The 27170-nt window shown below is 57.5% G+C and overlaps 1 protein-coding gene across 7 annotated transcripts in view; it reads left to right on the plus strand.

Moving 5' to 3' along the window:
- ATP2B2 (ATPase plasma membrane Ca2+ transporting 2) overlaps nucleotides 1–27170 on the plus strand; it is a 192693-nt gene that overhangs the window by 163091 nt on the left and 2432 nt on the right. For 5 of the 7 annotated variants that reach the window (XM_024740200.1, XM_024740197.1, XM_024740194.1 and 2 more), the window contains 8 exons: nucleotides 6841–7020; nucleotides 7218–7305; nucleotides 11232–11338; nucleotides 11816–12007; nucleotides 14237–14450; nucleotides 16068–16279; nucleotides 16427–16534; nucleotides 18269–18451. In XM_024740200.1, the coding sequence (XP_024595968.1) occupies nucleotides 6841–7020; nucleotides 7218–7305; nucleotides 11232–11338; nucleotides 11816–12007; nucleotides 14237–14450; nucleotides 16068–16279; nucleotides 16427–16534; nucleotides 18269–18451 (1284 nt within the window). Of the gene's footprint in view, nucleotides 1–6840; nucleotides 7021–7217; nucleotides 7306–11231; nucleotides 11339–11815; nucleotides 12008–14236; nucleotides 14451–16067; nucleotides 16280–16426; nucleotides 16535–18268; nucleotides 18452–20273; nucleotides 20450–24390; nucleotides 24446–27170 lie in introns of all 7 variants that reach the window. The other 2 variants (XM_024740193.1, XM_024740196.1) reach the window with 2 other exon arrangements.

A 27170-nucleotide genomic window follows, 5' to 3' on the forward strand; every position in this document is an offset into this window, starting at 1 on the left:
CAAGAAATTCAGGCAAGGCTTTACTGGGGCTCCTGCTGCAGCAGGGGGGAGTGAGAACAAGTAACAGGTTCCTTTGCTCTTGGCTCCTTCTGTGGGGTGACGGTAGAGGTGTGTCCAGGGGTCGGGCCGAAGGGGGGGCTTAGGTGGTCTGCCCACCCCTTAGGTGGTGCTGTGTGCAGGGGGCATGCCCAGTACCCTGCTTTTGCTCCCGACTCTTGTGAAGTGGCAGTTGCGTTCTTTTGGTCTTTTTTGTATCTTGTTCTCTATAATTTGCCCCAAATGGGCATGCACGCGGTTATTTTTGGTCGCTTATAGTTTCTTTGTATGTCGTTGCTCGAGGAGACGTCTGTCCAGGTGCAAGCACTGCAGCAAACGGTCCCAGGTCCCAGCCTGTCTCAGGGCCGCCTTCCTCCACCAAGGGCAACTTCAGTGTCCCCCGCTTACCCTGACACCATCCTCTGGGGCCCCTGGCTGTTCCCTGCTCCTCCTGGAGCCTCCATGTCCCCTTCTTTCAAGTGAAAGGGAGCAGGCAAGATGCCCTCCAAGCTCCTGGCCCCGCTGTTTTAAGACTCTGCATTCCAAAGACTAAGTGAAACTTGAAGGTCACAGACGTGGACTTTCACATTTAGGCAGCAGGGAGAGGGGTCAAAAGTGTGAGTTCGGGCATCAGATAGACCTGGGATTTTGAGTCCCGTGGCATTATGAGCTGTGTGACCTTGGGCCAGTTACATAACCTCTCTGAGCCTCCATTTCCTCATCTGAAGACTAGGGACAATAATAGTATTCTACACACATGCACACACACACACACACACACACACACACATGCCTCCTCACTCCCACCCCAAGCCTAAAACAGCAGGGCTGGGAACACGTTCAGCCTATGTCAGAGAAAGGGGGCCTGGTTCCAACCCCAGCTCTGCCACTAACAAGCCACTTCTCCTCTCTGTGCCTCAGTCCCCTCATCTGTAAAATGGGTGGTCGGCCTGGGGGCCCCTCAGGTCCCATCCAGCTCTAAGGTTCTGAGCCAGCTGCCTGGGAGGCTTACTCTCATGCCTTTCTTTGCTTCCCTCCGTCAACACATCCCTGTGGGTGACCTTCTCTCTCCCCTGGGCTCACCCTGGGATGTGGATTTGGAAGCTGTGACTGTGTTGGAGGGCAGGGACATACTGGAGGGACACAGCAGTCTAGGGACATGGGTTCTCATCCCGCCCCTGCCGCTCCTTCACAGAAGACCTCCGGTGTATCACTGCCCCGGGCCTCAGTTTTTCCACCTGAACAATAAGAAAGTTGGACGTCAACAAGTGAGGGGCACAGTGGAGTTACTGGTGATGCTGCCTGAAAGTATGAAAGCTCAGGGACTTCCCTGGCAGTCCAGTGGTTAGGACTCCGGGCTTCCACTGCAGGGGGCATGGGTTCTATCCCTGCTCAGGGAACTAAGATCCCCGCGTGCTGCGTGGCACAGGGAAAAAAAGAAAAACAAAAGAAAGTATTAAAGCTCTGACCTGTTGACTCAGCATCTCCCATGGGGTGGGGGTGGACGCAGAGCCTCAGGAGACAGGCAGGTATGGTTTTTGATTTGTTTGTTTTTTTTAGGCTTGGTGATATATCATCGCCAAATTCAAAAGGTTCGATAGCACAAACAGGGTGAAGTAGCCCCCCATGCCACCACCAGACCCCAGTGACCACCTCCGAGGCAGCCACAGTCACCAGTTTCTCGGGTGACCTTTGGAGAGGGTCCCTGCCTCTGGTGAGCATGTGTGTGTATGTTGCCAGGACAACCGTGAGGCCGGCCAGAGAAAAAAATCCCCACCCAGACTGCCTCTAGGGTCCCGCAAGCCTGGTCAGATTCATTTGCTGCAGGAAAAGAAACTCGGCCTCCCTCCCTTAGTTTCCCCATCTGTCAAGGGAAAGAAGCTCCTGTTCCCTTCCTCCCTTGAGAAGACAAAGGACAGAACAGATAAAAACAGGGTTGCAAGTCCCCCCTCCCCCAAGATGCTACAGTGGTGCATTTTCCAAGTCTGATGGAAGCCAGTGAGGATGAAGCCATCAGGAGAGCAGCGGCCTGGGATTTGCCGGGTTATCCGGGGGTGTTTGGAACCCTCGAAGTCACAGACAACTGCTGTCGCCACAAACAACAGATGTTTAAAAGCCTTTATTTAATGAAAACAGGAAGCACCCATTTCCTGGCTGGTTTTCCTCAGTGAGAAATATCTAGGATAATTTTAGCAAAAGAAGGAATCTTTTTTTACAGCTATTTTATCTATGGGGAAAGCACATTTCAACCAGATCAATGCCTCTGGGGCTCAGGTCTTCATCCTCTCTGCACCCTCCCTGCCCGGAACGGTTAGATGTTCCATAGCTGGTCGTTGCATAAATGAGTGAGTGAAGCGATAAAAGGAAGGGCTGAGCAGCTGCAGGAGGTGTCCCACTGGGTTGGAGGGACCAAGGATAGCTTGCTGAACAGAGAGCATTTCATGTGCAAGATGGGAAAGATTTGTGACACAGAGATTCAGGGAGAGAGGGCATCCCAGGGAGAGAGGGCATCCCAGGCAGAGGGGACAGCACAGGCAAAAGCACAGAGGTGGAGAGGGATGCTATGTGTTTGGGGACTAGTGAAAACCCTAGCTGGGTTTATGAGAGAAAAGGCTGGGAAGGGAGCTTGGAGCCAAACTGTAGAGGGTTTGCATGTGCCCGTCCAAATCCATTCACCCGGGTCAGGCTTCGAGGGACTTAAGCACAAAGGTGTTTCACAGTGACCCACGTTGACCAAGCACCTACCCTGCACGAGGCCCACTGCCTGTAAAGGAAGTGGGGTAACTCTTGGTGGCCAGGGGAGGCTCCTCCGGTGTTTCCAGATCTGTCCTGAATCCCCCCCCACACCTTCAAGGCAGGTCACAGGCCCTTAATATACCTGATCCAAGGGTCATGGTGGGGAGCCCAGCCCATCCCACCGCCCCAGACACCTGCGCCTCCAAGCGCTCTAGATGCCCGCTGCACCCCCATCGCACACCCTGCATCTGTATCCTTCCTGTGTGTCCCTGTACCCACCCTGAAGCGGAAAGAGCAAACAAGGGAGCCCGGGGTCAAGCATCTTGCCAGCCTTCTCCACCCACACATCACCAACATGTGCTGGCCCTGAGCTTGGTGACCTTTGCTGCTGTCACAGAATTCTCCAGCCTCCGTGAAGGACGGAGGCTATCACTCCATTTTACAGATGAGGAAACCAAGGCTTAGGTGGGAGCCCAGGGCAAAGCCCAGCGCAGCCTTTTGGCCCCTGAGCCCTCTCTCCACAGGGCAGAGACACTTCCACTGCACGGAGTAAAGTGTGCGGACCATAAAAATTAGCCTCCTCCTTTTTTCCCAGTCTGGCTTGTTCAGTGGAAGCCCAGAGGGTAGGGATTCCAAGCAGGCAGATTTCAGCTTCCTGAGACAGTCTTGAAAACAGAAGTCTTCCTAAAACATGGCACCCATCACCTCACTCCCAGTTCAGAACTTGCCATGCCTCCCAGGCCTGAAGGAACAAGGCCCTGACTCCCACACCTTTGGACCTGAAGCCCCTCTCCAGCTCCAAGGCCACCGGCCCTTACCCCACATCTTCCCCTGGCCTCAGCCACCCAGATCACCCGCAGCAGTGTCTGCAGTACCCTCCCCTTCTCTGTGTACCTCATGGGACAGTTGTCTGCAGCCAGGACCACAATGAACTGGTCATCTCTGCAGCCCCAGCATGGGCACAGTGCCAGGCATCAGAGCCTCAGTTAGTGTTGGCTGAAAAGAAGCAGATCAAGTATCCCCTCCTCCAGGAAGCTCCCACAGATTTCTTCTCCCCACACACTTCCTTCTAAAGTAACAGTGTGCTCCGCTGTGCTCCCAGAACTCTTTGTACACATCTTTACCAAAGACCCTGTCTCTGTACAAGAGAATGGGTCTGACCCAAAGTAACTGCTCTCTTATCCGAAAAAAGAACGATTATGTGAAAGGGGGGCTTCCCTGGTGGTGCAGTGGTTAAGAATCCGCCTGCCAATGCAGGGGACATGGGTTCGAGCCCTGGTCCGGGAAGATCCCACATGCCGCGGAGCAACTAAACCCGTGAGCCACAACTACTGAGCCTGCAGTCTAGAGCCCACGTGCCCCAACTCCTGAGCCCGCGTGCCACAACTACTGAAGCCCACGCACCTAGAGCCTGTGCCCCGCAACAAGAGAGGCCAGCACAATGAGAAGCCCGCGCACTGCAACGAAGAGTAGCCCACGCTCACCACAACTAGGGAAAGCCTGCACGCAGCAATGAAGGCCCAACGCAGCCAAAAATAAATTAATTTTTTAAAAACAGAAAGATTATGTGAAAGGATACAATAGACTTGTTCTACCTTAGAGCAGTCAACCGTAGAGGGGATGAGCACCTTGTCAACAGAGGCAAGTAAGTAGAGGCTCTCTGACCATCTGTCAGGGATGCGTGGGAGGAGATCTAGGCAACGAGCAGAGGGTCAGAGTCATGACCCAGAGTCCCTTCCAACCCCAAGCATCTTTTAAACAAGCATAACCTAAATTATTCCTTTCAGGGCAGAAGCCAGATGAGGTGTGTGTTCCCAAAAGAACAGCGGCTCTTTCCTGTCCCCTGGGCCAGGAGACAGCAGGGGGCTGCAGCCAGGTTACAGCCATTGTGAGGACATCGATAAATTATGTAAACGGGATCTTGGACCTTCCACATCCCCACTCCCTCCGGCTCTATAAAAGGAGGTCACGTTTGGTTATGTGAGCAGCCGCCATGGCACGAGGCAGAAGCCTTGCTCACGTGGCCCCAATCCCTGAGTGGGCCCCAGAAGGCTCCTCCCCAGACTCTGGAAATACACTGAGAGGAGGCCCATGATCAGCTCGCCCCGCTCCAGCCCTTCAACAACAGGGAGATCACTACCTGCCACCACAGAGCCGGCCTGTTAGAGAACTCGGGGAGCTGGAGGGGCCTCCCCTAACCTTGACCTAGGCCCTGCCTGTGCCCGGCATTTGTTTCTCACTCCGCCCCAGGATGGCCGTGCTCAGGAGTTGGGATTTTCTCTATCAGCGGCAGGGTGGAGGCCCAGAAAGGGAGTGGCACACAGGCTAAACCTGGGGCAGGTAGCTGGTGGTCAGGGTAGGGGCAAGATGGAAGAGGCGGGGCCAGAGGCAGGGAGACTGGGAAGGGACTGGGCAGTGACCTCTGCTTGAGATGGTGGTGTGGACGGGGTGTGGATAGAGGCAAGATACTTTCAGTGTCAGTTCTTGTTCTTAAAATTCCTGAGTGCAGAAAGGGACCAGTGGGCATAAGTTGTCCGCAGTCAGGTTTTGGACCAGCGTTCTAACTCTTTGCACTCTTTGCTAGGGCTGCCATTACAGAGTACCACCAACAGCGGAATTGCGTTGTCTCCTGGTTCTGGAGGCTGGAGGTCTGAGATCGAGGTGTCGGCAGGGTTGGTTCCTTCTGAGGGTTGTGAGGGAGGCTCGGCCGCGGGCCTCTCCCCCAGCTTCCGGTGACAAGCTGGCAGTCTTCAGCACTGCTAGCATGTAGCAGCATCGCCCAGATCTCTCCCTGCCTCTTCCCATGATGATGTCTTCCCTGTGTGTGTGTGTTTCTGTCCAGATTTCCCCTCTTTATGAGGACACGAGTCACATTGGATGCAGGCCCACCCTAATGGCCTCATCTTAACTTGATTACCTCTATAAAGAGCCTGTCTCCAAGGAAGGTCACATTCTGAGGTACTGGGTGTGAAGAGCTTTCTGGGGTGGGGGAGGGAGGGGGCAGGGAAACAACACAATTCAGCCCGTGACGCCTTTAAACTCTCTCAGCAGTGACTTGTCAGGGTCGGGGTGGAAGTGAGTTCTCAGACCCCAGGATGTGGAAGAGGAGAGTCGGATTCAGGCCCCCCTTCCCACCAGGTCTGAGATTCTAAAGTACTTTTAGTACAACTGGATTTTCTGCCCTTGACGTGTCCTCTCCCACTGAAGGACATTTCACAGCAAATATTGCCTTATTATTTTGTTATTTGTCACTGGGTGAGAATCGCTTGTTCAGTTGATCTGTGCTGTGTGTGAAGGGCCATGGCAGCTCCAGGCTGGTTTTTTTTGTTTTGTTTTAACATCTTTGTTGGAGTATAATTACTTTACAATGGTGTGTTAGTTTCTGCTGTATAACAAAGTGAATCAGCTATGGCCTAAATGGCCCAGATGTCAGTCTATTATTACAAAGAGGGCAGTAGGCAGCCCTTACTCTCGCAGGGAGATGTCATGTTTTACACAAAGCCTAATCATTCACATTTATTCTAAGCCAATGTCACATTATATAAATAAATTATCCTAAAATGCAATGTCCTTCCCCTGCCTGCCCCCCTGGCAAAAAACTGAAAACACACAAACATATTCATCATTGAGTTTGCAGGAAATGTGCATGTTGATGAAGCAGGGACATGATCCTGTTCAGCAGTGGAGTGTTCTGTACTCTTGCCTGGGGCCATATCCAAGAGGATGTTTACTGTGGTCTTTCTCAAAGTCCTTGTCCAAGTCAGGATAGCCAATGGTTTCATCTTAGGATGCAGTATCATGGGTGATAGGCGGTGGCTGTCTGGGACACTGCAGAAAAGAATTGTGAGACCACATCAGGGTTTCATCAGAGGGTGCTGTGATCGATTAACAATGCCTACCACAGCAACAGGAAAGGAGGAGATGGTCTGTGTGCCATCAGTACCTCCTGGTCATCTAGGCCCCTTACAGTGGCGTTGCCTGTGAGCAGGGCTCACTCTGGAATCCGTGAGGGCAGGGAGGGACTGCACGAGACGATGTCCACTCCATGGCACATGCCCTCCCGCCCAGGTCCCAGAAGCCATCCGCAAGTGCCAGCGAGCAGGCATCACTGTCCGCATGGTCACCGGTGACAATATCAACACAGCCCGGGCCATTGCCATCAAGTGTGGCATCATCCATCCTGGGGAGGACTTCCTGTGCCTTGAGGGCAAGGAGTTCAACCGGAGAATCCGCAACGAGAAAGGGGAGGTATGTGGCCCAGTGCAGAGGGTCCTCAGAGGGCAGGGCTTTGGATGGGGAGCTGGGAGGCACGGACATGCATGAAGCTCCAGCAGCCAGCCAGTGTGCCACTCAGAGCCCAGTGATCGAGGCAAGTCCCCTCCCTTCTCTGGGCCTCAGTTTCTCTCCCCGCCCCACCAACCCGCCCCTCCCCCATCCCTCTCCAGATTGAGCAGGAACGAATCGACAAGATCTGGCCAAAGCTGCGGGTGCTGGCTCGCTCCTCCCCCACGGACAAGCATACCCTGGTCAAAGGTAAGACTTGGGCGGGCACGGGCAGCTCTGAGGCCCGGGCGCCGGGCCTCCCCGGGCCTTCCTGTCCTGGTGCCTTCAGCTTCTTTCCAGGATGGGAGGGGCTCCTGCCTGGGGCTCCCCGCACCTGGGGACGCCCTGGGAGGCCGCTAAGGGCCACAGTGAAATAAGGAGGCGGCGAATCTGCTCCCTGGGCCCCACCTCCCATGGGCAGCAATGGGATTGCGTATCCAGGGGCCAAAACTCATGGCCTGAGGGCTGAAAGGGGCCCACAGACGAGTTTATTTGGGTGGTGTGTCTTTTTCAATGTTCAAGCTGAATGACTTTATACAGACCCTGCTTGCTCCCATTTGATGCCGTCTTAACCACTGCTGTCTGACACTCCGCCCATTTCATTTACTTATGTTCTCAGTCGGGCCCCAGAACTTGTGAGTTTGAGACCCTTGGTCTGCCTGTTCTCTAAGGATGCTATCTGACATGTGTAACCAGGATGCCGGGAATGGGCTGTCGTGGGAATAGCAATCTGAGAAATGAGCCAAAACCCAGTGTCCTTCTTCCCTGAGTCCCTCCAGGGAGAGGGCACACCCCTCGCTGAGCTCATCTAGCTGGTCAGGTGCTGGGCACTTTCAGAGTCCCATAGGCCTGGGTTTAAATCCAGACTCTGCCCCTGCCCTGCTCTGTGACCTTGGGCAATTGCCCAGCACCAGGGCTCAATTTTTCCATCTGTAAAATGGCCGTAGGGGGAAGGTTTCTGGCTGAGGTCATCCCTAGGGCATCTTGGATTCCTCTCCTAAAGGTGCTACCCAAAGACATTAAGGAAGGCAGATCTGGCCTTGGAACAGAAACACAAAGCCCCAGAACCACAGATACCCAAGCAGGAGACCACCCCCAACCCATCCCCAGTTCCTGTTCAATCATGCACTCATTCATTCGCTCATTCTCTTGATAAATGTTTACTGAGGATCTAGTATGTGCCAGGCCCAGGTCTTGGCCAACGTGGTCCTCCCGTCTTGGAATTTATGGTCCAGGTTTTATCCAGCAGACATTGAATAGGTGGTTTCCCTACTAGAGCTACAGGCTGCACTGGTGGGAGAGAAGGGTGATCTGGGCCCTCTGCTGGCCTCTAACTCGAGCTGGGGAGGGTGTCATATTGCAGGCCGTGGAAGGTGGGATGGGGAGCCAGGGGGAAGGGCCTGTGTTTCAGGCAGGACAGGGAACTACACTGTGAAAGCCCAGAGGCAGAGATTTCCAGGCACTTTCAAGGACTTGAAAGAAGTTCAGTTGGCTGGGCTGGAGCCTCAAGCGAGAGAGAGAGAGAGAGAGAGAGAGAGAGAGAGAGAGAGAGAGAGACAGAGAGAGAGAGAGAGAGAGAGAGAGACACAAGAGGAGGAGGCCAGAGAAGGGGGTGCCAGCATCAGATCACATAGGGCCTTGAACGCCAAGCTGTGACCTGCACAGTTAGCCCAGGTGGGGAGCCGAGGGAGGGTCTTGAAGGGGAAAGCGCCCTCCCTGCCGCTGTGTGGAGAGTGGCCTGGAAGCAGAGGGCCCACCAGGACTGTCCAGCTGTGAGCGGTGACACCCGGGCAGGGGTGGTGACAGTGCAGGCGCACTGAAGGGGACGGGTCTGAGAACTCTTTGTGGGCAGGAGGGGCCTGGGCCCGGCGATTGTTCAGATGGGGTGGAGGGATGGGGGAGAGGGGAGTCCAGGATTGCTCAGTCTATACCTGCTTGAGAGCCTGCTGCACAGTTTACAAGGGCGCAGCTAGGTGTCAGGGGTCGCACAAGGGACCAATTTGAGGGGAAACTGATGCGCTTGCTTTAGGAGGCTGAGCTGGAGGCCCTCTGACATCCAAGTGGAGATGTCCATGGAGTCAGGGCTCAGGAGAGAGAGCTGGCCCCCCATGAAGACATAGGTGAGGTGTGACGAGTGGGGTAAGCAGAGGAGCTGCTGGACCCAGGAACCTCCCACCTGAGCGGTGAGCAGAGGCTGAGACCTGTCAGCGGGTCTGTCACCAAGAAGAGGCAGCCAGAGGGGTCGGGGGACAAGCAGGCCGAGGAAGGAGGCCTGCTGAGGGGAAAGGCGTGGTCCACGGTGTGAATAGCTGCTGAGAGGTCCAGTGATAGGACAGGAACCATAGGAGTCGGCCACAGGGAGGTCCCTGGGGACCATGCACTGCGGGGCTTGTCAGCACTGGCGGTGGAGGAAAGAGGTCTGGGGGAAGGAGCTCTTGCAGCTCCCCCCTCTATCGGGAGCTGTAGGAGAGCTGGGCCAGCCTGGGGAGCCACAGGGGAAAACTGGCCCCCTCCTTGCCTCGGAGAAGCACCCAGGAGGGCCCAGGGAACAGGGGGGGTGAAGGCCTCAAATGCCAAGTGCACAGAGATTGCATAATCCGGGGCAGCAGAACAGCTTGGGGGAGCGGCCAGGAGGACTTCCGGTGCACACGTCCTGAAGCCAGACCTTGAAGAGGGTGGAGCTTTGACCCTTGCAGGGAGCTGCGGGGAGACAGAGTCTGGGGGTACAGTGTCCCAGGTCAGGGAACTCATTCCCTCCTTCCAGAGCCTGCTGCGGTTTGCCAATTGCAGGACACACATGTGGGAGCAAAAGGGACCTGATTAGGGTGGGCGGGGGTCCTCAGGGTGTCACAAAGGCTTCCCAGGGAAAGCAGTAGCCGGGCTGAGACCGGGTGACTGGGTGACGGGACGGCTGGCCCAGGGAAGAGCCTGTGCAAAGACAGGCAGGTGGCCAGCTGCATGGGACGGAGAGCCGTTCCCGTGGCAGAAGCACAGGCTGGGGGTGGCTGGGGGAAGAGATCAGAGAATGGGCGGGGTGTGACCACGGAGGACCAAGTGGGTAGAGCCGAGAACTCGGCGTCATCCTGAGGCTGAGGGCAGTGAGAGTATGACTCTCAGCTGGTGCTGGGAGCCCGGTTCAGACTCAGGTGTCAGAGAGAAAGGCCCTGGGGCTGCTATGAAGATTGGAGGGGAGGGCTTCCCTGGTGGCGCAGTGGTTGAGAGTCCGCCTGCCGACGCAGGGGACACGGGTTTGTGCCCTGGTCTGGGAAGATCCCACATGCCGCGGAGCGGCTGGGCCCCATGAGCCATGGCCACTGAGCCTGCGCGTCCAGAGCCTGTGCTCCACAACGGGAGAGGCCACAGCAGTGAGAGGCCTGCATAACGCAAAAAAAAAGCCTGGTGTTAGGGAGGGGGGAGTGGAGGCGCTGCATGTCGGGTGGTGGAGAGGAGGATAAGGATCCCAGTGGGGCTTCAGGGCTGTAGGACCCGCAGGCGCAGTGATGCATCTGATGTGCGGAAAGGGACAGGGATGTATCAAGGTTGACACCCGAGTTTCTGTCCTGCCATGGATGTCTCTGCTTGGGACCCCGCAAACTCCACACACACCCAGTGACGACTTCTGTCACGCATCCTTTTCTACTGGCCCCAGAGCAGTGACAGGGGCCGTGTGTCATCTGTTCGCTCTGTTATTTGCTGAAGGTTTTACTGAGGATGAATGTCTGGAGAGCAGTCCTTGGCAAATGGCAGAGCCCAGGCCTCCTTGGGTGTGACTGACACCGCCCGCCCCACCCCCAGGCAGACGGTGCTGAGGGAGCAGAGAGTAGGCCCCCCGGCCAAACCCTGGTGTCCCAGGAGGGCAGAGGGGCCTGTGGGGTATAGGCAGAGCGGAGGTGCGTCCGGCCAGGGTGGCGGCCCCTGTGGCCACGGGCTGCAGAAAGCAAAGAGGATGCTGGAGAGGTGACAGGCCCGGACCACAGCGGGCCGCAGCCGGCCCCGGACTCAGGGGCGCCACGTCCCCTGCAGGTGCTGGGAAGAAGCTCGACGGGAGGGGGTGGCAGGGCAGGGGCCAGAGAGGAGGCTGTCCCCGCCCCGCTGGGAGTCCCAGGGCCCTCAGTACATGCTCACCCCACTCACAGGCATCATCGACAGCACACACACGGAGCAGCGGCAGGTGGTGGCCGTGACGGGGGACGGCACCAACGATGGGCCCGCGCTCAAGAAGGCCGATGTGGGCTTTGCCATGGTAGGAGCTCGCGGGGGCCCGGGGCAGCGTCCGGCAGGAGCCCGCAGGCAAGGGGTTAGGGGAGCATGGACCACACAGCCTCCTGCAGGGAGTGCAGCACCCCCAGTGCACACTCCACCCACCCTCCATCCACCTGATGCTCCCAGCACTCTTGAGGCTCGGCCTGGTCTCCGGGTCTCCCTGGAAGGGTAGAGGGGGCTTCCTGTAGCGATGGGTCTGGGGGAGGGAGGGAGGGGAGGGAAGGGGAGGGAGTGGAGCGCCCCCCTTCCTGAAGGCAGACCGTTGGCCTCAGGGCTGGGTCTGTGAGGAGCAGGGCTGTGGTGTGCATGCGTGTGCATGCACATGCATGCCTCGTGTGGCCTGGCGGTGCGGGGTGGGTGGGTGTGTGCAGGGGCTGGTGTAGGGGTGAGGACAGTGTCGCTAGCGCTGCTCGCCTCTCCGGTCACCCCACCCAGGCTTCTGTCCCCATCCCCACAGGGCATCGCAGGCACGGATGTGGCCAAGGAGGCCTCGGACATCATCCTGACGGACGACAACTTCAGCAGCATCGTCAAGGCGGTGATGTGGGGCCGCAATGTCTACGACAGCATCTCCAAATTCCTGCAGTTCCAGCTGACGGTCAACGTGGTGGCCGTGATCGTGGCCTTCACGGGCGCCTGCATCACGCAGGTGGGTCCTCCAGGGGCAGGCAGGATGGCGCAGGCCGAAGCCTGGGGAGGGCGGACACCCACACGGGGTGTCCCAGATCGTCACGCCTGCACGCTGAGGGCCAGGAGCTGCATCACAGACCCACCCACGTAGGCGCCAGCCCTACAGGGTGCAGGAAATGAGGCTCGGAGAGGTGGCGGGATTTGCCCAAGGTCACCCAGCAAGTGGAGATGCCAGGCCCACCTCCACATATGCCTGACCCAGGCACAGGCCTGGCCGTTGCTCCAAGAGGCAGGAGAGGTGATCCTCAAGGGAAGGCAGGACCCCTGGCCGCATAAAGGGCCAGAGAGAAGCCGGGGCAGGACAGGCAGCCGGCTGGGGTTGCGGAGCTGGCAGGGCCCTGGGAGCCTCAGCTCCGGCGTGGAGTGCGCTGGGAAAGGCCTCTGTGCTGGGGTTCCTGGGCCTCGTGGAGCTGACAGGCAGGCCCCAGCACCTGCAGCCTCACTGCTTCCTCAGCCACCTCACGAGGCGGGAACTGTGGTGATCCCCATTTCAGAGAGGCAGAAACCGAGCCTCAGAGAACGGGCCTGCCAGGCACCTGCCATTGCTCGCACAGCCTCCTGCCTCACCCCAACAGGGCCTGACCAGGAGAGGGCAGGTGTTCCGAGGCCTGGCCCCTCCCAGAACCAGGTGGGCAGGCAAGGTCCTGCCCATAAGAGCACAACAGGGGCCCAGAGGCCAGCACTGCCCTGAAGAGCTGTGTGGCCCTGGGAATGCTGTCCCCTCTGTTGTACTCTGAGCCCTTGAGGGTGCACGTAGCAGCACCCAACACCCCAGCCCTGAGTGAGAGCCCTGGGCGGTGCCTAGGGCGGGGTGGAGGCGGAGGTCCCTTCTGCTCATAAGGGCCTTGTCTCCTGCTCTCTGGACAAGAGGCTCCCTCTAGTGGTGGCTTGAGGGACACTCCAATGGTACAGCTGCTCACACCAGGCTTCTTGGAGACCAGCTGGTGCCAGATGAGGAAACTGAGGCACCAAGGGTTGTCTCCTGCTCTGTGGACAAGAGGCTCCCTCTAGTGGTGGCTTGAGGAACACTCCCGTGGTACAGCTGCTCACACCAGGCTTCTTGGAGACCAGCTAGTGCCAGATGAGGAAACTGAGGTGCCAGGGGGGCTGTCAGTTTGCCTGAGGTCTTGGATTGAGTTGGTGGCAGGGTTGTGAAGGCCTTGGTGGGGAGATGGGAGCCCTGACCCCACGGTGCATAGAGGAGGCTGATGGGCAGGAGGAAGCTGAGGGGAGTGGGGAGTGTGACTGAGCCCGGGCAGAGGTGGGAGAGGTAGCCTGGACGAGGGGCGGTGATAAATATCTAGGAGATGAGTGAGTGTGTAAGGCGTAGGCGGAGGGGCCTCAGGGGCCAGCTCAGTCCAGGCTGCTGGGTGTATAGGATCTGCGGGCTTCCTGGAGGAGGTGCTCAGGCAGTGTAGACCACATGGTACGACTGTGCGCAGACAGTATGAGTATGTGATCCCCGTCTCAGCCAGAGAGAAGTGTGGGGCTCCACACCAGAATGTACACGGTGGGAACCCGTAAATGGTGAATGTTGATGAGTTTTAGCTTCTTCTGTTCCTTACTTGCCCAAATTTTCTACCAGGAAAATACATTATTTTTGGCGTCACAGACACACATAATAATTGCTTCAAGTAAACACAAGAGGTAAAGAGAAATTGGGTGGTAGTAAAAAAGGGACAGGGTCCCAGGCATCGTTTGTGGGATAGGAGAGGCCCGAGCCATTGGTGGTCGAGGGGAAAGAGGTAGCGGGAAGCAGAGGAGGTGGGGTCTGGGCGGGAGGTGGTTGTGGGAGGGTCGTGACCTTAGCCTGGAAGAGAGGCTCGTCCAGATGGGGGCTGGAGAGGCCGAGGAGGGAAGATGGTGGGGATGTGGCTGTATTTACGGGGGCTGGGCTGTGGAACTGGTGGCCATCGGGCCTGGGGCTCAATTTTCTCCTTGTGGGAGAAGACAGGTCTGAAGTGGGCGGGTCTGGGCTGTTCCCCAGGGAAGGCCTAGCAAACCTGCTCCACGTCTGTTCTGGAACCCAGGGGGTGAGCCAGCCGAGGAAGACCCACGGGGAGAGCCGGCCTCAAGGCTCCGGTGGGAAGCTGCTGACACCTCAGGAAGGAGCCCCACCCCAGGCACTTCGGGCCAGCAGGTGGGCCGGCCGCGCCGTGACAGCCCCCTCTCCACTCGCTATCCCCAGGACTCCCCTCTGAAGGCCGTGCAGATGCTCTGGGTGAACCTCATCATGGACACGTTCGCCTCGCTGGCGCTGGCCACCGAGCCACCCACGGAGAGCCTGCTTCTGAGGAAGCCATACGGCCGCAACAAGCCCCTCATCTCGCGGACCATGATGAAGAACATCCTGGGCCACGCCGTCTACCAGCTAACCCTCATCTTCACCCTGCTCTTTGTTGGTGAGTCCCCCACCCTGCCCACCAGGGACACCATGGCCCAGACCCCGTGCTCTGGATTCACAGCTGCCTGCCTATGTGCTGGTGAGGTGATGGAGGCCTAGGGAGGTGAAGTTAGTTGCTCAGGGTCACACAGCAAATCTTGGGTAGAGACTGGCCCTGCCCCAGGTCTGGCTGACTCCAAAGCCAGGGGTTTTTCCACTGATGACAGCTCCAGACACTGTGTACACAGTGCAAGGTGGTGCCTCACGTCAGCCCCGCAAGAGCCTGAAGCTCTAGGGGGAGTGGCCAGCCCCTTCTCTCATTGCTCCCACACTTGGAAGGGTCCCCACCACGCCATCCTCAGAAAAGAGCCGCATGCCTGCCTACCCGCCAGCTGTTTCCACAACACGTTTATTTAGGACCCTCTACCACCAACCCCCATGACAATGAGGGCACCGAGCACAGAGAGAGGAGGTGACTTGCCAGAGGGCACACAGCCAGTCTGAGGTGGCACCCTAGCTGGTTCTAAGACTGGCCTGGCTTCCAGGGTGCTTCAGAGTTGATCCGGGCGAAGCCCACCCCTGGCACCTGGACAGGCCCAGAGGCGGGCAGGAGCTGGCCCACAGCCACACGGCAAGTTGGGGCCAGCTTGGAGTCCCCAGAGCCTCTCTGAGCTGGGTTTTCAATGCCAACGAGCCCTTGCCCTCAAGTCCAGAGTACAGACGGCGATGGGGCACGATCCCATTCCTCAGAGTGCAGTTCCCTTCCGTTGTGTTGGCAGGACGGTTGCAAAGATGATCATGAAAAGCTTTGGAGGATGTTCGGGGAATGCAGAATTAGTAGAGACTCGGAGAAAGCTGTCAGGCTGGGGAGGGGGGGGCGTGGTGGGCTCCTGCTCTACTCGCTGGCTTCCCCACTTGAGCGCCTGCTCTGGGCGGTCCTGGACTCAGCTAGATCCTCACACTCAGAAAACCCCACAAGCCCTCCCAGCACCAGCTCATGCAGCTTTGCAAAAGGACGCAGGACGGCATCAGGCATGCCGTGGGTGGGTGTCCACACAGCAGCCCGGGGCTGTGTCCCCCACACACTGCCACGTGGCAGCTCCCGTGACAGAGAGTTAGGCCACCTGGGTGAGTCCAGAGCCAGCCTGGCCTGGAAGCTCCAGCCTCCATGCAGGAACTGGTCTCTCCTATAACAGCCCCTTGCGCGTCCAGAGGTCTCAGCAAGGACGTGCTCAGTTACAAGCAGCAAGACTTTCGGGGGGACCCAAAGCCATGGTCTCCCGCCAGGTATTCTGAGGTCACTCTACATCCTCCCAGTCCGGATGAGTTTGCCAACCAGGGGTTGCTTTTTATAAGCCCTGTCGCCTTGTAGCACAGCTGGCCTCCCACCTTTATCAGATTTCTGCAGAAAAAGTGGAAGAAAGTCCACCCAAGGCCTTTCTCCCCTAGAGGAGAAAGGGTTTTGTTACCCCTTCACTTACACCGCACAGCTCAGGCCCACCTGCCCCCCAGCGTCCAGAGAGCACCTCCCGCATCTGGGTGACCCACCCGGCTGCTCAGAAGAGGCCCCCACGCAGGGCCAGGCGTCCCCCCAGCTCCGTCCCTCAGCCCGGCTCCCGCCCTCTCGGCTTGGCAGGCGAGAAGATGTTCCAGATCGACAGCGGGAGGAACGCGCCCCTGCACTCGCCACCCTCCGAGCACTACACCATCATCTTCAACACCTTCGTCATGATGCAGCTCTTCAACGAGATCAACGCCCGCAAGATCCACGGCGAGCGCAACGTCTTCGACGGCATCTTCCGGAACCCCATCTTCTGCACCATTGTGCTGGGCACCTTCACCATCCAGGTACCAGGCCCCACCCTGACCTGGCCGGGGTGGGCCGAGGGCAGCGGGTAGCCGGAGCCCCTCGGCAGTGCCCTGAGAGCCCAGACCTCCGAGCTGGCCCCTGACGGCCTGTCCCTCTGTCTCTCTCTCTGCCCCTGTGGCCTCCAGATAGTGATCGTGCAGTTTGGCGGGAAACCGTTCAGCTGCTCTCCGCTGCAGCTGGACCAGTGGTTGTGGTGCATATTCATCGGGTTGGGAGAGCTTGTCTGGGGCCAGGTGAGTGCTGGGGGAGCTGCAGGAGGGGCCTCTCAGCAGGGGAAGGGAAAGAACACTGGACGGGGAATCCAGGAGCCCCAGGAATGGGCCATGGCTCCTCCATGGATTAGCTGTCTGGCTCCGGGCAAGGGCCTCCCCGTCTCTGGGGACCGGAGCAATGGGGGTTTGGCCCAGGTCTCGAATGCTGGTCATTTGGGTATCGCCACTGTGATTTTTGCCTCTGTCTATACACCCCGCTGATCCTGTTATTTACTTGATACTTTCTTTCAGTCACATCTGTTTTCCTAACTGAAATTTATTTCAAAAGGTAATTTATGTTACAGATATGATTGGAAAATCAGTATCACTTGTCATAAACAGAAGCTAACCAAAAAAATGTAACAAGCGCGATGTTATTAAACTCTAACTAGATGCCATGGCCAGCCAAGGCTCAGAGCTCGAAGCCGGCTTGTTGTAAAGAGCATTAGTAGGTGCTGTGACACCAAGCAGAGGCTCCTTCGGAGAGCTCGGAGGGAACGTAAGAGGGGCAAACCCTGCTGCATCACAGTGCTGTGTCTGCAGCCATCTGTGGCCCTCCCCAGCTTCGGGGAACCCTGGGCTGTGTCCTCTCTAGGGGCCCTTCTAGCCATGACCCCAGAACGTTCTCCCACCAGGTACATGCACACACACACGCACACGTACCATCATGGAACTCACAGCTTGCAGCTCAAAGACGCCTGACCAGGACCCGGAGCTGGATCCAGGCAGTGGGTGCCCCAACAGGCCTAAGACGTTGGTCTTGCCTTCAAGCTGTTCCCAGGCTAGAGTGGGAAATTCCAGTGAGAGAAATTAACTAGAAGGTAAAGAATAAAATTTAGTTTCCCTCAGAACAATCTTCTTTAAACTTTGGAGCTCCTTTGGAGAGCTGATAAACTAGGTTTGACTTAACAACGCCATTCCCTGGGCACCCTCAGGGCCTGGGCATCTTCATCCCACTGGACAGTCCCTCAGGGAGCCCTCGGCATCTGGATGAGCAGGTTCCTGACACCTAAGGAGGATGCCAGCGGGCAAGGCCCACCTTAAACCCCCGGGGAACCCCTGAGAGTGTGCAGGGCAGCCCCTGCCAGTCCCTAGAGGAGATGTCAGGGGCCTCTGACCTCTGCCACCTCAGCTGCCCCACAGGGCCTGCCGCTCAGGCCTCAGCCCCACGGACAAGCCCTTTGGAGGAAGAGTAACAACAAAGGCATATCCCCCTCCCATCTTGCCTTCCCTTTCCGGGAGGGCAGCCGTTTCAAGAGTCCCAGGATTGACTGACCCCAAGGCATGCGAGCTCTGGGCCCCTGTTGCCCAGGGTTGGGTACCCCAGGACCCAGTGACCTCAGGAAGAATAAGCCAGAGACCTGAGGGCCAGTGACTTAGACACAGCATCTCCAACTCTGAGAACTGGTCCCAGCTTTCCAGATGGGAAGGCCGGAGCTCACAGAGGTTAAATGACTTGCCCAAAGTCACAGGACTTGTAAGGTCTGGGGTATCCAAAGTCACACGTGTCCAACTCCCCAGATTTCCCACGATTTCCACCTGCCTCTGGATGAGTGAGTGAATTAAGAAGCAAATTAAAAAGAAATCTAAAGATTGACTTGAGGAAGAGGTGCGACGAGTTAAGGAGTGAGTCGAACGTAACTAGGTCAGTGGGTAAGAAGAGCAAGAGGGAGGAAGGGAGGCCGAGCCCTCCGCTGACAGCTGGGCCCCTCGCAGGTCATCGCCACCATCCCGACCAGCAGGCTCAAGTTCCTCAAGGAGGCAGGCAGGCTCACGCAGAAGGAGGAGATCCCGGAGGAGGAGCTGAACGAGGACGTGGAGGAGATAGACCACGCCGAGCGAGAGCTGCGGCGGGGCCAGATCTTGTGGTTCCGAGGCCTGAACCGGATCCAGACCCAGGTACAGGCGGCTCCTGGGGCCGGGCCCGTGCCTGGCGGGGTGGGTGGCGATGGGGATGCGGGGATGAGGGTGGGTCCAGACCCGCTCTCACCATCTCACCAGCCTCTTGTGCACCCATGTACCCCACACACACACTCTGCCTTGCCGCTGAAGAGCGGCCTCCTCGGGAAGGCCCTGCCTCCCTGCCCACCTGGCCGGGGTCAGACTGGGGTCACACCCACTGTGGGCTTTGGGGCGGGGGGCAGGGGGTGCCCCTAAGGTGGAGGAGGGGTGACCCTGAGGGCCGAGGTGAGTGAGGGGCTCCTGTCAGGGTTGCTGGGGGGCCGCCAGGAGGGTCAGGCGAAGCTGGAGACTGATCCACGTGAGGCCAGGATGGCAGCTTCAGGCCGGGGTGGGCCCCAGATTCTACCGGCCACGTGGTCAGCCTGCGGTGCGGGCTTGCGCACCTGCACGTACATCTTCCTCCACGGGGGGCTTCAGACGCTCTCCTAGCCCCCACTGGGGACCAAAGGTTGGTTTTCCACACACACACCACACGCACGCACACGCACCCCAAGGACACACATGTAGAGCACACGCGCGGGATGTGTGTCCGGCCAGAAGCAGGTCTCTGCCTCAGAACGGGACTGCGTGGCCACCACGTGACACACGCCACGAATATGCAGCCCCCGTGTTCCCACACGGCCCCTCTCCCTGAGTCTGGGCTGCAGTTCTCGGGGTGCTTTCACAGCCCTGTAGGATGAGGAACAGAGGGACCAGGAAACTGAGAGAGGCTCAGTCTCCTGCCCAGCCGGCCTGGAACAGCTGTGCTGGGACGTTCATGGTCACCCTGCCCCCGTCACGCTCTGGGAAGTGCGTCAGGGCCCCCCACCTTGGGCCTGCGGTCCTGCAGTCCTACGTGGCCTACCGCTGCATTTCCACCTAGCACAACAAAAACAGGTCGCCTGGGCTGCCTCACACCCTACAGGGACTGTCCCAAACGTCATCTCATTGGCCTTCCCGGCCCCCTGAGAGGTCGGTATGCCCCGCACCTAGTTTTAGGGGTAACCGAGGTTCAGGAGACAGCCCTATCTGGGCACTGGGTCGGGGGAGCAGGTTGCACACCCAGAGCCTCCTGACAGACAGCAGTCTGGGCTCCGGGACTCGCCCTCCGGGTAGCCCCCATCCCCCACTTCCCAGGCGGGCCCGGCAGCTCTCAGCACACACACAGCCCTGGTGCTGTCACCATCCTGGCCACAAAGCCTTTGAGGAGGACACCGGGACTGTAGTTTCTTGAGTGAGCACGAGTCCTATCTAGCCTGACTCTCACGGACCACTAAGCGGGCCAGTGCTTTGCCCCTTACAGCTAACCCTGCCAGGTAGGTGGCATTGCCCCTTCTGAAGGACAAGAAACTGCCATGGGCAGTGACTTGCCCAAGGCCGTCTAGCTCGTAAGTGATAGAGCTGGGGGGCCAGGGTCTGTCCACCCCAGAGCTCCCGGCACGCCTGGTCCCAAGGGCTGAGCACCCCCTCTGCCTCCAAACACCATGTTTAACGCCCCACCCGCGGGCCCCCGCCCAGCCCATTGGCCCCTGAGTCACTAGAGCAGGACCAAGGCCGGGCCCCTGTGGCTCCCCCCTCAACCGGGCCCTGGGGACCCCAGGAGCCCGAGCTGAGCAGACGTCTCTCAGAGCCTTGGAGCGTGCCTGGTATTGTCGTTTTGGTTTAAGTGGCGTGCTGTCTTGCCGTGGCTGCGGCTGTCCTCGTGGCCTGGCGCCTGTCAGTCGTGTAGCTGTCGTGTCCATTCTTTTCGCAACTTGTCTCGTTCTCTCCTCCGTTGCAGATTGAAGTAGTCAATACTTTCAAGAGCGGGGCCTCCTTTCAGGGAGCCCTGCGGAGACAATCCTCCGTCACCAGCCAGAGCCAGGACGTAGCCAATCTCTCTAGCCCTAGTCGCGTGTCGTTGTCCAATGCTCTTTCCTCTCCGACCAGCCTTCCTCCTGCTGCAGCCGGGCGTGAGTGTGAATCCTTACCGCCTCGGGTGCCACCGTCGCCAGCGCCGGGCGGCCAGGAGGGCAGGGGCCGGGGCGCCAGGGACTCGGGGGGCAGGAGGTCGTGATTAGGCCCAGGGGGCTGAGGGGCCCCGGCTATTGAGGAGGGTCCCAGGCGGTCAGCAGACCACAGCCAGGCACGGGGTGGCAGTCCCTTAGGGGGTCCGGGTCGGCTGGGGTCAGGGTCAGGGGTTATGACCAGGCAGTCATGGGGTCCTGAGGGTCACAAGTAGTCAAAAAGTCTGGGTCAGTCAAAGGATCACCGTTGGTCAGGGAGGTTTCAGTGATCGAATGTCACAGTCCCCCACAGGGTCACGGTGGCCAGAGGGGAGCAGTCAGCTGGGGGGCGTGGAGCACACCAATCAGTGTAGGGTCATACCCGGTCAGGAAAAGCCTGGCTTGTGAGGGCCAGGGTCAGAGTTGGCCAGGAGATCACAGTCCTGCGGTCGAAGTCAGGCCGAGGGTTACTGTGGGTCAAGGGAGGAAAGGCTCTCAGGGGTCACAGTCAGCCACAGTGAGGTCCAACCCAGAGGGCTCACTATAGATCAGAGGTCACAGTTGGTCAGGGGACCCAGGCCCCCAAGGAGATCACAGCCTGGAGGCCCGCTACCCAGTAGTTCAGCCCCTTCTGCCCTCTCTCCTTGTACATCTGAGAGCACCAGCTACCTTACACACACTTCTCCCTGCAGCGGGGCTTGGAGCACAGGGAAGGCCTGAGCCCTTCCTGGAAGGGACAAGGCTCCTGACCCATTCCACTTGACCTCAGGTAGAGCACAGTGGGGGGGGGTCGCATCTTGGCTGGCTGACAGCAGGCCCGAGGGACCCAGTCTAACCTGTGGCTTCCTCATTGGAGGGACACCTGGGACTCCGACCCCCTCCATCACCTCCCTCCCTCGAGCTCATCTCCTCACACCAGGGCGTCTGACACAAGTTTCTCAACTCTGGCCTTGTCTAGATCTTTATGAACCCCCCATGGCTCCAGGTCCCAGAGGGCACAAGGAGTTTCTATTTACCACCTGCCTCCCTTCCCTGTCTCTAGTCAGCCCCTCCTAAACCACACGGGAGCTGCAGTCTGGTCTTCTCACATTGTCTGTTCACTCAGCCAGCCCTTGGGCTTCTCTGATGAGACTCCAGGCCTCATCTCTTGATACTTTAAAAGGTGCCTCTACCCCCCACCCTCCCAAGCACAGAACATCCAAAACACACATCTCTGCCACCGGGCAGGAGAGGGCCATGTGCTGGGTGAGAATGATGCCATCTGAGCCCCTGGACAAGAGGCGCAAGCCACACAGTGCCGTCGGTGGCGTGTACTCACGTCCCACGACCTTGCCGTGGGTGCAGTCCCACCAAGTACACAAAATGACAGGGGGGATGCAGAAACGGGGGAAAGCCCCTGTGCTCATTCATCAGCACGAAAACACAGCGATGGGGAGGCCAGACGAGCCCAGGTGAAGGGAGGCCACGTTTGAGCAGGTGGTGTCTGAGTCACGTTCCCATGAGGCACTGTCACCGGCACGTCACTGCCAGGCTTTCTCAGGGCAGGAGACACTTGTTCCCACCCTCTCCCGCTCCATACAGAGCGCCCTCGCCTCGGTGGGAGGCCGCGCCCAGCTGGCCTACTCCTGCGTCAGCCAAGCTCCAGCCTTGGTCAGCGCTGCCTCCTGTCGTGGAGTGCAGAGACCAAAAGTGCTCAGGGCTGGAGAGCCACCTGGGGAAATGACCTCTTCCTCTCGGGGCTCCCACTGCCCTCCCATTGCCTCCTGCATGCCTCCGGCCCGTCTGACTGCCAGAGGGTGGCCTCCGGGTCCAGGCCCAGGTCTTCATCCTCCCCGGTTCGGCCTCTTTCTTGAAGCGTGGTGCCTTACCCTGGCCAACATGGGGCTCACGGCACTCCCGGGCACCTGCAGCCTCTCCCTTGGTTAGGTCCCCCATCTTAGCTCTTCCAGTCTCGAAGAAAGAGCGCAGTCATCTTGAACCTTTTCTTCTGCCCTTTAGAAAACCATTCAATAAGGCCAGTCCTGTGACAATTGGTTCTCAACACTTTTCCTTCAGAGAAATGCCCATTTCTGCCTGCCCTTTGCTTCCTATCTCTAAGCCAATCTCCTTCTAGCCCAGATTAATCCCTTTATCCCACGGTGACCCAACTGTGGAACAGCCTTTGAGAAGGATGCTCTCGGCCTTGCCCACGACCCGTCATTTTCTCAGAGGACCCAAAGGGGCTGATCAAGCATGACTCCCTCACCCAAGTGCCGTCTTGCCTCTCCCTCAGGCATCACGCCTCCTTAGGAATCTTGCATTCCTACCTGCAATTGTAGAATCCAGCCTGTAACTCTGGGTTCCTTCTGGGACTTCTGGGCATGGGGTCTCAAAAAACGCCTGACCATCCCCTTGCTCAAGGGTACTGGTTCCAAACTTGATCACGACCTCTGTGGTTTCAACAGACACATTTTGGTCAACACAGTCACGATGTGAAATATCCTCTAGTCCCTCCTTTGCTTGAATAGTTTCTGTAGCAATGTCACCTCCTCTGGTCTCCAAGGACCCTGAGAGCCCTCTAGATACCAGGCAGGGTCCCTACAGAAGCCAAAAGGCTTTCTTCCCACAGGGTGTGAAGCAGGGGGCCAGGAAGTAAGAGAAGGGGTCCCCGATTGGGTGGTGGAGAGGTGGGCTCCCCCCACCCCCTGCCTCCTCCGAGCAGGATCTTCTTCCCAGGATTCCCCAGTAGAGTAGGGTGCCTGTTGAACTGAAGACACCTGGGCTCTCTGTGCCCTGGAAAGAGTCAAACCACTGTCCTTTGGGCTATCAGAAGTGACCACCAAGTCCTGGGGCAGGGTGGCGTGTGCCCGGCTGACTTCTGACTCATGACTTGGGGTGAGGAACCCCCCCAGCACATCACACATCCCTCCCTCAGCACCACTGTGAGGCGGAGGGCCCCAGGCAGACAGATACCATGCAGTGACAGGACAGTCTGTCTGGTCAGACTGGCATTGGAATGATCGGGAGGAAACTCTGGTCCACTGCCTTGCTTTCCTCTTCTGACTTACTCAAAAGCGAGTTTCTTTTTTTCTCCCAGAAACGTAATGGCACACCCCTAATGCCTTATACTCAAGCCTCACCCAAAATTTTCCAAAGCGGTTCAGCACATCCTTCACTCAGGCTCAGAGAAGTGAACTGACTTGGCCAAGATCACACAGTATGTAAGTGACAAGAGATCTGACTCCAAAGTCCCTCATTTTTCTCACCACCCACACCACTTCCCAGATAAGCCCACAGACCTAGAGCCCACAGAGGTTGAATTTCCACTGTGGAACCAGTACCCACGCCCACAGCCTCCTCCGGTGAAAAGGAGGAGCCAATCCTTTGGGGTCTAGAAGGCCAGGGAAGCTCTTTCTCTGCTTGAGTTTCCACCAGCCTGGCGGGGACTGAGAAGAGAGGCATTTTTCCATCGGTGATCAGGAACAGAATTAGCATTTAGCTCTTAGATCCAAGGCCAAGCTACAGAGCTCCTCTCTCTTATTGCCACAAATTCCTAACCCATCTCAAGCTACCTTTGTATTTAGCAAGTTCATAGCACGCTCCACGTCCATGAGTGAAGGTCCTGTTCCTTCAAACCCAGAGCATCAGACTCCCAACCCCAGACCAGCCACTTTCTGGATGCCGTACCCTGCTAGATAGGGCATCCCCTGTCCCACTCCCCCTTCAGATTCCCGGTTCTGAGGACTGCTAGGGCAAGGAGTTTGCATCTCTTAGGGGGAGAAGGGAAGAAGGGAAGGAAAGGAAGCTGGACCTCTCATTAGCATTCTGGTAACTAACTTAGTGCAACCTTGGGTTGGCGAGAAAATGGCTTGCTTCTGGGGGGGAGCCCAGACCTCTCCGCTGTCTGAATATTCCATGTGTTTGTTTCCCTAGAGGGCTAGAGAACCCTGGACACAGAGTTCAGCAAGAGAGAGTGAAATTAAAAGAGGTTGTGAGTCTTTAACCTTGAGCCTGAAATGAATGTGAATCAATCCCAGACTCTTGGCTTCCTTGAAGCCGGGTAAACATTCGAGTATGTCGAACCCGCCCCAGACCGGGGCCCATGCATTTCCTCAGAGCCATCGACAACGGGCATGGGGCTCCCCACCCCCTTTGTGCTGATGGAACCAAAAGGTCTGAAAGCCCACAGACCGAGGCCCTTCCTCTCTTCCCCCTCACCCCACGCCCCAGTGCAGCTCATGCCAGCAAGGCCCATCACCAGGGCAGGCAGGGAGGGGAGATGGGAGAGCTTTTTTTTCTTCCCATACTTTTTTCCATTTCAGCCGCGAGAGATCCGAAGTGGAGACTTGACATGGCCGTGGCGGGGTGTCCCGAAAAGTCTTGTCCCCACAGTCTTGTCCAGAGCAGTTCATTCTTTCTGTTGTCTCCATTCCAGGGGGAGGGCGAGGGGCCTACATCTCATTGTGTGTCATCCCCTCTGCGTTGTCAGTCACACGACAGGGTCCTGCCACCATCCCTCCTCCTCCACCAGGCGCTCCCGGCTGGCATCTTATTGCAATTCAGCCAGGCTCTGGGCTGAGCAGCTACAATGATCATTATTATTCCCATTTTACAGTTAAGAAAACTGAGGCCTGCAACATCTTTTTTGTTGTTGTTTTCACTTAATCAAGGGAGTAGTGGCCCAGTTATCAGGATATCAGAATATTGAATAATCTCTACAGAGCCACAGATAGGGAATCCAGGGAGAAAGAAACCTCAGAGCAGCCAGATGGCCATCACGGACGACCAGCACTAACGCATGGCGTCTGGCTGGCTCTCTCTCGGCACCTGACGCCTCTTACTGAAAGCAGGATTCCACCAGGCAGGTTTCCCTGGAGTCCCCTGCCCATAGCACATAAGAAGGAGAGGGGACAGAGATGCTTTTGAGAAGACAAGGGAAAGCCAGAACTAGTAAGTGATGGCTGACAGCAAAGGAGAAAAACTTAAAAAAAAAAAAAAAATTAAAACTGTGGGGTCTTACACAAGACCAAGAAGGCTTATTGACAAACTTAAATTCTTCTCTGTGTTCTCTACATTAAAAGGCAGAGGGGCTTAGGATGTGCTTTAGAAAGACTCCTCTCTAAAACAGTCAAGCAGACCCTGAGCTGTGACACTTAAAACCATCAGCCACAGTCACTGTGAAAATTCACTCCCATGGACAGGGCTTTCCCCCCTGAGCCCCACCAACGAGCTACCTCTGGGTTTAGCTCCGCAAATCCTGGGACCACAAGGGCCTCCCCACAACTGCCCTGTCCAGTCCTCTGTCCCCCTACAGGCCTGTGATATGGGGGGAGGGAAGGCCAAGACGGACGGCCTCAGCACCCCTGCCGCCTCGGCTGAGGCTCTGCTCCTTGGAAGCATGGATACTGCCTTGCTTTCCCCACCACTGGCTCTGCTCTGAGTTGGGGCTGGGAAGAGAGGAGGAGGCGCCTTTGTCCCGAGTCCCATCGGCCCCTTGAGATGGTAGGCTTGGCTCCCCCTCCCAGGAGTCCAGAGAAGGGACGCCTCTCTTCAAAGTGAGGGTCCGGTTCCTGTGCACCCTGTGAGGCGGGACAGGGGACGGCCAGGCCGGTGGTGTGGCTCGCCCGCAGTCAAGGCACCCGAAGTGGCAGAGCCCGGACGCAGACTCGGGTCTTCCCGACTCTGGATCCAGTGCTCTGCCCACTGGCCTGGACGACTCAGCGTCCAGCCTCCTTCCATTCTTCAGGGAACCCAGCTTCCAACTGAGACACAGAAAATGAAAGAACTTGCTGTTTTGTGGCTCAGTTCCACAGCCTCTTAGAATCCTACCCAGGGCCTGGGTTTGGCCCTCTGATTTTGGCCTCGTTTTTTGCTATTGTGTTTTCAAAGCACAAATAAAGAAAGGAGGAAAAATCCCCAGGAAATAAGGGACCCCAAAGCCAACTCTAATGAGTGGCCAGGGCTTTGAGTCTATACTCGAGTGTTTACCTCCCAAATGCATGAAGGGAAGAAACGTTGGGTACAAACGACCTCCATTCACATTGTCCAGGCTTCCAAGTGTAGCCGTGTGTCGTCTGTGTGTGCCGTGTGGCTCTCCACCCCCCAGCATGCTCGCGCCCCTGAATGTCATCAGTCGCCGCCTCCGTCGTGCTTTCTGGCTGCCTCTGCTCTGCACCCCAGAAAGCCCCGAGTTGGCTTCGGTTTGCTTTGCTGCTTCGGTTTGATGTTGCCCTTCTCTGTTTGGCCCTCGTGTGTCCCTTCTCATCCCGGCTCATCCAACTGTCTCTCCTTTCTGTTCCTTTTCTGTTTGTGACACGTTATCTGTTCCATGTCGTGTGGTTTCTTAACCGCGTGTGGTTTTTCTAAGATTAATTTTTTACAAAGAAATAGCCTCTCCTCCTTCCTCCTTTATTCCCACCTGGTCTCGCACCCCTTCTGCATGGTCGAACCTCTGCTTTAAAGTTAACAAGGCTCAGTCTCTCACTAGGTCTGGGTGCCCGCTGGAGTGGACTAAGCTTCCTCTAACCACAGCTTCCCATCATCGCTATGATGGGCCTTCCTTCCTCCTGTCCTAATACTGTAGTCTTTACCCAAACCCAAGCAATTTTAAAAACCTCACGGATGAACACAACCTAAATCCCCGCTTCCGTTCTTCCCTCTCCTCTCCGTGCTCATGACACCCAGCGACTGTGGATTCCAGCCACCTGCCGTGC

Source organism: Neophocaena asiaeorientalis, unplaced genomic scaffold, assembly GCF_003031525.2.
Source record: "Neophocaena asiaeorientalis asiaeorientalis breed wild unplaced genomic scaffold, Neophocaena_asiaeorientalis_V1.1 scaffold75, whole genome shotgun sequence".
In the NCBI taxonomy this organism is placed as follows: domain Eukaryota; kingdom Metazoa; phylum Chordata; class Mammalia; order Artiodactyla; family Phocoenidae; genus Neophocaena; species Neophocaena asiaeorientalis.